Raw genomic sequence first — 13,161 nt, 5'->3', positions numbered from 1 at the left:
ACGTTATGGGCATGTACAGGCAACTCCCCATTTACACATATTTAGAGCACGTGCACATCGCCGCAAAACTGGAAATGGCACAAAATGGGCAAAAATGGCCCTAAAAGAGCAAGAGAACAGCAAAAATGGTGTGAAAACACTGTCTAGCAATCCCATGAACCTTTGCAAGTGCAAGCCCAGGAGCCCTTGCATCAAACTTTGTGGGGAGTTGGAGTTTGAGCAAGGAGATTTGGAGGGAGCATTTAATTTGGGTGATTTCAACTGGCTGACGTTCAACCGCATAAAGTTGAAATGGCACATGTGAATTGTTGGGCGAGTGGGTTATGGGTTTGTTTTGTTCTTGTTTTTATTATGTATTTTGTGTTTTTATTTTTATGCTGTGAACTGCCCCAAGATCTTTAGATGAAGAGCAATATACAAATTAAATAAATAAATAAATATGTGTAAGATGCAAGCTACCTGCATATAATACTGAAATATGGTTGTGTGCATATTGGAAAATAAAAGAGACAAATTCCAAAATAGAACACCTACCATACCAGTAGGTATGAAATGATTGGCATTACAAAGTCCAGGATGGATGTTTGTGCCCAGCTGGATTTTATTCCTTCTCCCATGGCCGAAAGAGTAAACAGTATGTAAGCATAAAAAAACATATGTAAAATTGTTGTCCAATGCATTTTGCAGGGTTTATTATGACAGGAGACCTCGCGTGAACATAATGAGTAGAAAGGAACTCACCTAACAGGAATTGAGGTGAAAGGCCTTTTGTATATATCCGACAGTTTCTCCAAGACAACCGCTGCAGTAGTAAATATGCGATAAGTATGTAGGAAAGTATTAAGGAAATCAATACTGAGAAATCGCAAGTCTGTTAATCTCTCCAAAAGGCGTTCAACGCTTGCATAACGAATCTGGGGCACTTTGCAGGAGTTTAGTGTTTTGCTGAAGCAGATGTCAATGTCATCTTTGTGAAGACGTGCATCAGATCTATATAATATAATTATTTAAAGACTATTATTAAACATCACTTCGTAAGTCGTACTCAGGTTTTTTTTTGTTTTTTTAAAAAGATGCTGTCATTTTTTGAAATATAGAAGACATTCTTTTCTATACCCTTATGCAACTCATACCTATGCAACCAAAAAAAAAAAAAAAAAAAAAGTTAAATGTGGGATGTGTGGGAAAGCCCCAATGATTATTCTGGCAGAATGCAGTAGGATGTATCCCAAAATCCTTGGGGCTTTTGTATTTCATTTTTAATTTGTATTACTGTACTCAAAGTGGGTTTTATAATCAGGAATAAATGTGCTTGTCACTTTCCAGCCTCCACTACACCATATATGGCCTTTCAGCAGCATTGCAGCTCCACGTGGGGCAGTGGAGACGCTAGTAGTGAAAGGGATCCTGCTGCATAGGGTAGCACAGTGGTACCTTGGTTCTCAAGTGCCTTGGTACTCAAACAACTAGGAACCCAAACACTGGAAGTAAGTGTTCCGGTTTGCGAACTTTTTTCGGAAGCTGAATGTGCTCCATTTTGAGTGTTACGCTTCCAATTTGAGTGCCACGCTTCTGTTTTGAATGTTACGCTGAGATCTGTTTCTGCTATTTATTTTGCGTTTTTGTTTCTGCGGCTCTTCTTGTTTGTTTTGTTTTTTCTGACTGTGTAGAACCCAGTTCAGCTACTGACTGACTGATTGATTGTGTGACTGAAGTACATTGTTCATTTTATGGATCAATGGTCTCGTTAGATAGTAAAATTCATGTTAAATTGCTGTTTTAGGGGTTGTTTTTAAAAGTCTGGATTGAATTAATCCATTTTGCATTACAGTGGTACCTTGGTTTACGAACTTAATCCATTCTGGAAGTCCTTTCTTAAACCAAAGCGTTCTTAAACCAAGGCGTGCTTTCCCATAGCAGCGGGGGACTTAATTTACAAATGGAACACACTCAACAGGAAGCAAAACATGTTCTTATTCCAGGGCAAAGTTCACAAACCAAAACACCTACTTCCAGGTTTGCAGCGTTCTTAATCCAAGTTGTTCATAAACTAAGCTGTTCTTAAACCAAGGTACCACTGTACTTTCTATGGGAAAGCGTGCCTTGGTTTTGGATCGCTTTGGTTTTGGAATGGACTTCCAGAATGGGTTAAGTTTGAGAACCAAGGTACCACTGTATCACCCTGGTGCAAGGACTTTTAGTTATGCAACAGAAGTTCCCCTTTTCCTCCTCTTCATACCTACCCCCTATATCTGTTCTAGGGTTTCCCTCAACCCTCTGGAGGGCACAAGGGGCATGCAGGGAGAGGGGAGGGAGGGGAAGTTCCACTGTGCAAGCAGAAATCCTTGCGCTAATGGATCTACTTCACTGGATACTGCCCACAGAGTCTAAGGTAGGTTGTGTCTGCCAGGGTAACACCAGAGTCCAAAGAAAATCTTAAAACAAACACGTGTAAAGTAGCACACACATTAAGAGTAAAATTATAACAATGATTTCAAGAACAAAAACTAGTACAGTATGTTACTATTTAGATTAATAGTTTTCTAAATCTTGAAAAGCAAACAAAGTAGGCACACAAAGAATGCAGCATTTCCCTGTGAAACATGGGATTAATAGTGCAGTGAAGCAAAACAGCAAGGTTTCAATTTTGCATTTGAGGGATAATGCAAGAAGTCCCACAGTATGGCTACTTGTCAAAATCAGCAAACTTACTTGATCATATGTGGCACAGTGACTTTGGAGTTTTCTTCAAATACTATGGTCATTAAACCATTGCACCGTATGTTGTCGACACACTGCATAAGATAATAACAAAGGGGGGTGGAAATACAGGATGATGATTTTTTTATTTAAAAAAATTCTTGTAAATCTCAAATGCTATACTCACAGTATATGAAAAGCTCTATCTATTGAGCCAGAAGGAACAGAAAACTAGAGTTCCCAGAGTTCCTGGCAATGGATGTCTTTTGAATGAACACATTAACAACCTCCATAATGCTATTCCCTCCCTGTCACAATCTTTATTGGGTTTTCTGCTCTTTTATGAATATTGAGCTTTTAAAAATTTACTTCTAGGGCAAATTCATGACTCAAATCCAATCCAAATATTTGTTAATATGGTAAAAATGGAGGTGGGAGGGAGCCATCAGTAAGTTTAATTCTCATCAATTTCAGTACAAAGAGGAGGAGGTGGAAGAGGAGGGGAAAACCAGTATATCTGGATATCCTGAAGGAACTTTGCTTTTTAGTTTCGGTCCCACTAATTAATCAGAAGCAAATTCTAATCTGTGATTAAAGCTTTAGTTGATTAATGTACCAGTTAAATAGATTAAAGTTTGCAGCACCAATCACATTACCAAAGCAGAGGGGAAATCAATGTCCCTTTGTTTGCTTTTGGCTTGCTTCACAAGCAGCTTACAGATCACAACTGAACTGTTCTCAAGTAACTAGTATGAGGCTTGCAACCTTACAGGAGTTACTCTAAAGTAACTGACTGCGTTTGCAATTAGCATTTTTTCATGAAGTCTGATACTGGTATTCATGTGAGAAGGGGGCATGGTCTGCCCCTCATCTGAAAAAGGGTTCGTACTCCACTTCATGGCATTCCTAACCCAAAATCATCCACCCCTTCGAAGAGGTACCCGTATTTTGTGCAGTTGGTGTAGCCTAATCTTGCATTGTATCTCTTCTTGACTGTTTCTTCCTCCTTCACTATCAAGGTCTATTTATTTATTAATTATTTATTTCATTGTTGAACTAGCACCGGTTCAACATGAGCATTTTTTTAAATTTGAACCCAGGTCGCACTATTTTGTTACTGATACTAAAATATTATATTTCCTACATACCGAGCCATTAAATTATTATTACGTGCTGAGTAAAGCATGTAATCTCCAAGAAAGTGAAAATACCTGACTAATGTCACTTGTCCAGGCTGCTTTTTCCTGCCGTGAAGGGGCTAACAGGACAATGGTAAAAGGAGGTGCATCTGCCGGTTCAACCACAATCTTGAAGTCAAGATGTCCAAATACTTGCCCAGAACCTTTTGCTTCACAAAGGGAGCAAAGAACAAAGCAATTACAGATGGAAATCTGAGGCGCATAAAAACCCAAGGAGCAACCCAGAGAAATTTGTCCAGCACGCAGCATCTGTTTGTTTTTACAGTGTGGCAAGACTCCAAAGAGTGATTTAGGCCCCACCAAGGCTATTCATTAGCACACTTACTTTTTCTACTTGGAACACTGTATTCCCAAGACATATCACAAACTGTTTATGATGTTTATGATTTCAAAAATGGCTTGCCATTTGCATGGGAAGCTGTTGATTGAGGAAAAATAAGTTTAAAATGTTCTTCAGCTTATGAAACTAGTGCTTCGAATTCTGGTCCACATGTCCCTCAATATGAAATTCCATAGGGATCTAACACGGACATAGAACTCCATGCAAATATACCCCATTTTTCATGGATTCACCCCCACTACCCATAGAGAATTCTACCTTCCACTGAAATGACTGGGAAAACCTACAGCAATGGAAAGCTTAGAGCCCCAGTTTGTGCCCCAGGTACCAAACAGTTTGCTCTCAATTCAGGAAGCCACCAAAACCTCATATGGTTTCTTGTTTTGCAACTTGAAGCTGAGAGCATAATTCCTTTATATCTTTTATATTATACATGCCTACTTAAGAGTTTAAATCCCACTGAGTTCGATGGGGCCTCCTGGAAGGTATATGTGTTGAGACTGCAGCCTTACCGTAGTTCCTGCCGATTACTGTACTGTGGTCCAAATCAGATATGATGCAATGCCCCGCCCCCCCACATCCGCAATCTGCCCAACTTTCCACTGATCCAACTTCCCAGTTAAAAATCACCTATTCATATGAAACAACTAGGCACACTCCCGTTCCTTTTATTGCAGGGCTGGACAACCTTTTTTAGCCCCAAAGGCAGCATTTAGTGGTTAAGTATTGGGGTCCCACTCAGACATACACCTCTCTCCCTCTCCCTCTCTCTCTCTCTCTCACACACACACACACCACAGTGAACCCACATACATGCAGAGAGATGTGCAATACAAGCTCAGTGATCCCTTGTGTGCTCCCCTTCATTATCTAGGACTAGGTGATTGGCACTGGGTAGCAGTCCTCCGTTCTTCCCTGCACCAAGCAGCTGGAGAAGCGGAGAGAGGAAATACTATTGCTGTGGAAACACAGCCAGATGGGCGGGCGTATAAATAAATATATTATTATTAACATTATTATTATTGCACACCTTCCTGCTCTCCAGTCAATTGGCACTGGCAATCAAACCCCTCTCAGTCTGCCAAACAGCTGCTGAGGGGATCACAGTTATGATCATCCCAGTCTGCCTTCCTCTGGTGGACTGAGGGGAGTGGTTTTGGTGGAAGTAGTAGTAGAAGTTGACCAACTTATGATCTGAAGAAGTGTGCATGCACACGAAAGCTCATACCAAGAACAAACTTAGTTGGTCTCTAAGGTGCTACTGGAAGGAATTTTTTGTTTTATTTTGTTTCAACTTAGGAGAGGCAGGAAAGGCTTGCGGTATGTAGCTTTCCCTCCTGTGTTTTCTTGGGAGCTGCGACAGACACATTACCTGGGGACTGTATTCATTATATATTGTACAGAAAAAAATACACTGTTTGTGTAAACATTATAATTATATTAAACAGTTTGATATAACTTACAGTCATCATCATTCATATCAGCCTCCTCAATTAGTGTGCATTCTATTAAGGAGAGAACACCTCCTGCCTAGGGATATAAATAATACTTTTTTCAGGAATCTATTTTATCCTCTCTCCCCCACTCAAAATTATGCAAAATTATGCAATTTAACGTTACACAGTCTCCTGGAAAGGATTGTTCCAATAGCCGAACACATTTGCAAAAATCAAGAACATTATTAATTCCCAAAAAATGAAGATAAATTTAAGCTGCATGTGTTCCTTTTTCCAATTAAAATAATTCTGCAATGTATTAACCAACAGCAAATAAAATCAATTTTAATGATTGGATTAATGGCACGGCACACTCATTCATACCAGCCTAGCAACTCCATGGGAGAAATATGTGAATATAATAAATAAGGTATACGAATCCCAAACAGAAAAACAGATTAATGCAGACCTATTTTTTTCAGATTTGAATACATTACAGTTTCAATCCATGTAGGAGAATAATTCAAGAAAAATATTTCACTGTAAAGTTAAACTGGAAGGCTATATCATTGGAAACGGCATTATATATATATGCAGGGCCAGTCCGACCATGAGCCACGTTAAGCCATGCGACCAGCTGGCTGATGAAGGCGTGCAATGGATTGTGTGTCGCTTGCAATAAAATTGTTCCTGTAACATTTCCGTGACCAGATTTCAATTTCAATTACAATTAGTTTAGAAAAGCTAACACTCTGTTCAAATTATAAGCTTGCCCATACTGAGATATCGTTTTCCAGGCAATTCTTGTACATTGCTTCAGTGGCTCAATTTACTGAAATACGTAAAATCTTTCATGTCCTAAATTAAACTACCATGAAGTAATGAAATGTAACATGTAGTGAGAAACACCAGAATTAGGAACTTTATGCTCTACATTCCACCATGCTAAATGTAAATGACATAACTATGAAAACACTGTACCTTAAGTAGATGCAGCTTTCCTCCAGAGCTCCTTGTACAAATTAAAAAGTGTTTTGTAAATAAAAAACATTGTCTTTCTCCTTCTTTTTTCAAAGACAATGATCCCAGGCGAACTTTACTAAGTTTCCCCCTCTCAACGGAAGGTACTTGTATCAGAGTACCTAGTGATTACAAAAGGAAATGGTACATTGTAAATATAAGATTAATAAGTGGAATCCTTCATAGTCTATACCTCATTATCTATTTGATATTATGTATATCTATCTTGGCGCACCATGTGGGGCAAGTAGAGAAGACCATCCAAATTATACTGGTTTCACTAAAGCAGGGGTAGCCAGTGTGGTGTCTTCTAGATGTTGTGGCCAGCTCCCATCTTTGGCCAGGCAGCATGGCCAGGGGTCAGGCATGATAGGAGTTGTAGTGCAACAAACACTACACTGGGTTACCCTGCAGGAAAATGTTTGACTGTAATCCTGTGCATAGGCTGTTTAAGGCCAATGCACAGGATTGAAGTCAACGGAAGTTAAGCAACCTAACTGCAGAGGGCTACAGCATTTCAATTACACAAAAAGAATATCAATTGTAAGACAAAATTCAGCAAACAATAAAAAAAACATTTACTTCATTCATATTTCTTAATCACCCAATAACTAGACTCTCTGGGCAATAGCAAAACTCAATTTGCCTTTGCTGTTCAAAATTACTTATTTTCTCTCAGGATAACAAAGTAACATAATTCCAAACACTGATCTTAAAGCAAACACCGGTGGGACTGATTACTAAAAGTTTGTTTTATACATCTCTAAAACTTTTCAAGAAGAATAGAAACATTAAAAAAGGACAAAACATTGATAATGGAAGTCCCTCCCATTATATATCAGACAGATGCCATCTCTACCTTTTTTGTTTTTTGTTTTTGGTGCCTACTGAAGTCCTTCGTTTTTCAACAAGTCTTATAAATGTATTATTATTATTTTTAATCTCATTCTGTGGACTTGTCCTCACCAGAGGTTACTGTGTGTTTGCAGCTGTTACCATTCTCCTTTTTATTTGTGTAGTCCATATGACATCACCCTCAGACAGCACCAGTCTTTATGCTTTTCCCCTGTAGATCTGGATTTACCCAATAACAGGGATCATCTGATAAACTGGGGAAAATTGCAGTCCGAACTGCTCCACTGATGGTTGCAGACTATTTGCTGCTCTCCTTTCTGTGTTCACTACTTCCTCAATGCTTTAATGCTGTGATCTTAACTATTTCTGGTGTGAAGGTAAAGGTAAAGGGACACCTGACCATTAGGTCCAGTCGTGTCCAACTCTGGGATTGTGGCACTCATCTCGCGTTACTGGCGTACAGCTTCCTGGTCATGTGGCCAGCATGACTAAGCCGCTTCTGGTGAACCAGAGCAGTGCACGGTTTACCTTCCCGCTGGAGCGGTACCTATTTATCTACTTGCACTTTGATGTGCTTTCGAACTGCTAGGTGGGCAGGAGCTGGGACCGAGCTGGGACCGAGCTTCTGATCAGCAAACCCTAGGCTCTGTGGTTTAACCCACACTCCTGAACAAATGATTCCACCCCCCTTTATTTTGATCCCTCAGATTTGCACAGAACCAGAAAACCACACAAGCAAACCACATTAAACAGAAATCTGTGTGCTGAGAATTTACAATTGCTTTCCCTTGTTTTCCAGTCTGCAAGTAAAGGTGCATCAGGAGCTTGGCAATGTTTGGCACAGTAGCATCAACAAATTTGCTGGCAGATACATACTAATGTTTAATTGTTTTTAAATCATTGCTTTTTTAAATACAAGTTTTCAGTTGTTTGTTTTAGCTGAAAGCCACCTTGAGTCCCTGCCAGAGGAAAAAGGTAGGATATATTAATAATAATAATAATAATAATAATAATAATATTTGCATGTATCAGAACTTTTCGCACTTTACATCTTGCACCTCCTAAAAAGCTGCTCCTGAAGGGCACGAGCACCTCTGGCAAGAAAAGCTGAAGTAGGAAACCAAAGGGAAAATCCATTCTCTTTAAGTGGAATCATTTTCAGCTCTCACACGGGGCAGTCTGGATTATATTATATATATATTTTTAATTCTGCTTTCATAATGCAATGAAAGTTTAAAAAAAACCAAGCAGGATGGAGTGTGGTATATTTCCTTGTAAATATGCAACACAGATCTTTTGGTATCCAAGTTATTCTCTCCATTTTTATGCACAGAAGTGACATTTAAATCTTATTTCAATACTGGTGAAGGAGCAGCTTTCTACACCACACCTGAGGCCAGCAAGCTAGATTTAGGGGGTGCAGGACACCTGCATTCCCACATTTGCTTAATGGAAGGACTGGGCCCTGAACAGATTCTTTTTTTCTTTTTCTTTTTTGCTATAGCTATTGGAATAAAAATAATTTAACCATAATGTCTTCAAGTAGAGGGATAAAATACAAAGAAGAGTGACAGTTTGATTATATAATGGGATAAGTAGGTTTGTCATGGAGGCAGCCATTCTGTCAAAACAGGTACATTCTGAAAAGCTGAAAAGGCTTATGGTGGGGTAGGACCACTGCAGCATCATTCTGTTGAAAACCGCTGATCAGGGACTGCTGCTTTTCAGGTTGGGTCTTAAAAGGTTTTCAATTTAAAGGAGCCATTTGATGAAATATCAGCTACTGTAATAGCTGAAAGGCAGCTTAGCATGCATGACAGCAGCAATTACATTGCAATATTGAGACACAGAAAACAACAACAACAGTGGGATGAGAAACCTTACTTCCATTGCCCAGAACCCTGAAAATAAGTGGCCAAGATGTGTTATTTTAGTTCAAATGGACAATAAACCACCAAACAGTCTCCAGAACATTTTTTTTACTCATTTATGGCACCGATATATAGGTATAGGCCTAGCAGATTGCTTTGGATCTTCTTCTGAGACCCTGCTGTTGTTAATACAACCATCAGATTTCCATTTGGCGCCCACATTGCTCCTAGGTCACTCCTACCAGTCAAAGGGGGGGGGTGACTTTCTGACCCCACCCTTTCCCTTGCAGTGCTTGTGCCCTATGCAAATCTGCTCCATAATATTGGGAGTCCCTCCAAAACATGGTGGGAGGAAGTGGTGCCCAACTGGCAAAGGTTGCCTCCCTTCCGAAGAATTTTATCCATGATGTGTAATTTGTATTACTGTTTTTAATTTACAAGCCAACTGGAAATATATATATATTTAATTTGCAAAGGTACGATAATTATCTTCCAAACAAATAATTTAAAAACCCCACAAAGGACTCAAAAAGGTGAAGAGACCTTAAATTCCCATAGCAGAATGGAAGTTTAAACCGAGGTCCATCTAGTCTTAGGACCAAAACTATATGCCCTTGGATGGTTAAGTCCAGTCAAAGGCAACTATGGGGTTGTGGCGCTCATCTCGCTTTCAGGCCAAGGGAGCCGGGGTTTGTCCACAGACTGCTTTCTGGGTCATGTGGCCAGCATGACTAAACTACTTCTGGCGCAACAGAACACTGTGACAGAAACCAGAGCGCATGGAAACACCATTTACTTTTCTGCTGCAGCGGTACCTATTTATCTACTTGCACTGGTGTGTTTTCAAACTGGTAGGTAGGCAGGAGCTGGAACAGAGCAACAGGAACTCACTCCGTCACGGAGATTTGAACCGCCAACCTTCCGATCGGCAAGCCCAAGAGGCTCAGTGGTTTAGACCACAGCAACACCCGCAACCCTAAACTATATTCATTAACTCAGAGATGAACCTGCACAAGCATGTTTTTAAACACATTTATTGGAAAGTTCATTCATACCCCTTGCGTCCAAATTAACTGTCTTAACTCAGGAGGGAAAACAGCTTTCTCTAGTATTGGGACTCAGAGCTTGAAAGAAATCAAAACAAGTTTTGAACAAAGAGTACTGTAGCAGCTGATTTTTCTAAAGTAGCTGTGAAGTTATTTTTCTCACTTTTTTATAACATTGTCCAGAGCCCTGAAAATATGTGCCTTTGAGAATGCAGTATTCCTTTTTTAATAATAAAAAGGTACTATTAAAAACGTTGTTATATTATAGTTTATTAATTCACAGATTTTTAGGTAGACACACAATGCAGAATCAAACATCACTGAGGCATTAAGGCTCAATTCCTATACATATATATGAGGAAGTAAGTGCCTAAAGAGGATGGGTATTGCAAAAAGCACTTCCCAATGCAGGGTTCCAAGTGACCCACAACCAATGGATTCATCATATGTGCATAAGCTCCTATGCATGCAAAATTTATATGCCAATGCTGTTTCTTTCTAAGCCAAGGTTCACTGGCTCACAAAGGCTAAACACACAGGCTAACTCAATCAAATAAGAACGCTTTAAGCATGACATCAGGTCACATGAGACTCTGAAAGGTGAATGGTTTGTTTGTTTTTAATGTGCCTAGAAGCTCTTTTAAATCAAAATGTAAACCAAATGAATGCAGTGAAACTCGCTTCCAAGTAAATATGCTTAAGACTACTTCTCTCTCTCTCTCTCTCTCTCTCTCTCTCTCTCTCACACACACACACACACACACACGAGTGAGCAGAAAGGACTTCTAATTCCATCTTCCACTCCTCCCCTTAGCAGCATTCCATATACCCTCAAGATCTGTTTCAGGGGTTGCAGGAAGGTTGAGGAGGGGATGTCCCAGTGCATTAGCAGAAGTTCACTCATGCAATGTTGGATTCTGCACAATTTTGGCACAGATATGAGCAGTTACTCAGTGATAATATTTTAATACACAAAAGTATAGGCGAATGTTATACAACATAGAGAATTTACACACAACATAATAATTCCATTAGAATGGAGTTTGCTTTTTGTTTTGTTTTTACACTCTACTTACAACATGGAGTTAGTCATACAAGGAAATTCACACAAGGAAAGTAAAACTTTCTGGTCTTACACATTTCAAGTATAATTCTACCAATACATTAAAAAATACACTGCCTAGCTTCAGCAAAGTTGTGTGTTACCATGAAAGTGAGAAGTTATAAGACCAGCAATGAAATGTCTAACAATAAACAATAAATTTATATGTACATTTTGCAGAACAATCTGTTTCTCAGACTGACCGTACAAACCTATACTTATCTACTCTTTCTGTAAATCGCTTTGAGGTTTTATGACAATCAAGCGGTAATAAAACTTGTGAAATAAATAAGATAAATACAGTGGTACCTCAGTTTAAGAACAGCCCTGTTTACGAACTATTTGATTTACGAACTCCGCAAAACCGGAAGTAGTCCCCCAGTTTGTGAACTTTACCTTGGTCTAAGAACGGAAGCCGAACGGTGGAAGGGCACCAGTGGCGGGAGGCCTCACTAGGGAAAGCGCACCTCGGTTTAAGAATGGTCTTGGTTTAAGAACAGACTTCCAGAATGGATTAAGTTCATAAACCGAGGTACCACTGTACGCTGAAGAAAGTCTCATTGATTTTAAGAAGGCTTTCTCCCTGGTATCTGTGTGTAGAATTGCAGCATTAGTAATCCAAAGTACCATGAAAAAGGGGTTGAGTTAGTGTCAGGTACACCGACTGTTGGTGCCAGTGCCAAGTCTTACACCTGTCACTTCCACAGCCATTTAAAATCCAGATTATTGGCAGATAATGCTGGGGTAAATACTGATCAGAGAAAAACCTTTGACAGCTGAGAGAACACTTTAAATTCCTAGGAGACCAGATGAGGTCTCTTTTGTTTGCCTTTGAATCAGCTGTTCAGAGAGCTAAAAAGAGCACTTAAAATGCATAAGCATCAACTTGTAGATGTGTGCAATTCTTCTAGCCATCAATAATATAAATTTATAACAAGATCAAAGATTTGCCATTTCTTTGTCATGTATTGCTTTTTTCAATATGACTTCCACAAGACGAGGATTTCAATCTGTGGCACTTTCAAAACTTCTGAAGCAGAGAATTGTTTTCAATCAGAACAGTGTGAAATTTTAAGATAAACACTGCCTGCTCTCTTTTTGAAAACAATACCAAAAAATATATATGCAAGCTTCATCGAGTATATGACGCTTGCTCAGTGTGGCCGCTGGAAAACAGAGCTCAGCAAGTGGCTACAGATTTTCCTAATGGTGTTTTCCTATTGGTGTCAGTAGCTTCATTTCTCATTTTCTTCTTGGAAGCATTCATGGATCATAAACTGGGCCTGCAACAAAACACCTCAGGGCAAAATGCTGCTGCTGTTCAGGATTCTGGCCAACCAGCTTTTCCCTTTTCTAATATACTTTGTTCCATCCCCCATCCAACAGTTACTCAGCGTTTAATCCCTACTCATCATGTTCAACTTCACTGGGCTGTCTTGAGGTTCCCCTTCCATCAAGTTGTTCTGGAAGGATTTGGTTTGTACTTCTGAAAACCTTTGGGTTCCCCCGGAACCTGCTGTTGAAATTTTGGCTACAGAAGAAGTGGTACTTGGGCAACTGAGGTTGATAAAAGTGTGTATTAGAGGTAAGGA

General features: G+C 39.5%; 1 protein-coding gene across 3 annotated transcripts in view; it reads right to left on the bottom strand.

Annotated features, from left to right (window-relative positions):
• RASGRF2 (Ras protein specific guanine nucleotide releasing factor 2) overlaps positions 1–13,161 on the bottom strand; it is an 88,032-nt gene that overhangs the window by 33,575 nt on the left and 41,296 nt on the right. For all 3 annotated transcript variants that reach the window (XM_033164767.1, XM_033164768.1, XM_033164769.1), the window contains exons 10-14: positions 6,657–6,817; positions 5,703–5,769; positions 3,912–4,048; positions 2,713–2,795; positions 742–990 (exon numbers count right to left, since the gene is read on the bottom strand). In XM_033164767.1, the coding sequence (XP_033020658.1) occupies positions 742–990; positions 2,713–2,795; positions 3,912–4,048; positions 5,703–5,769; positions 6,657–6,817 (697 nt within the window). The remainder of the gene's footprint in view (positions 1–741; positions 991–2,712; positions 2,796–3,911; positions 4,049–5,702; positions 5,770–6,656; positions 6,818–13,161) is intronic.

Source organism: Lacerta agilis, chromosome 11 (assembly GCF_009819535.1).
Source record: "Lacerta agilis isolate rLacAgi1 chromosome 11, rLacAgi1.pri, whole genome shotgun sequence".
NCBI lineage: Eukaryota > Metazoa > Chordata > Lepidosauria > Squamata > Lacertidae > Lacerta > Lacerta agilis.
Note: the sequence above shows the minus strand (reverse complement) of the source record. Positions and strands in the feature narration are given on the sequence as shown.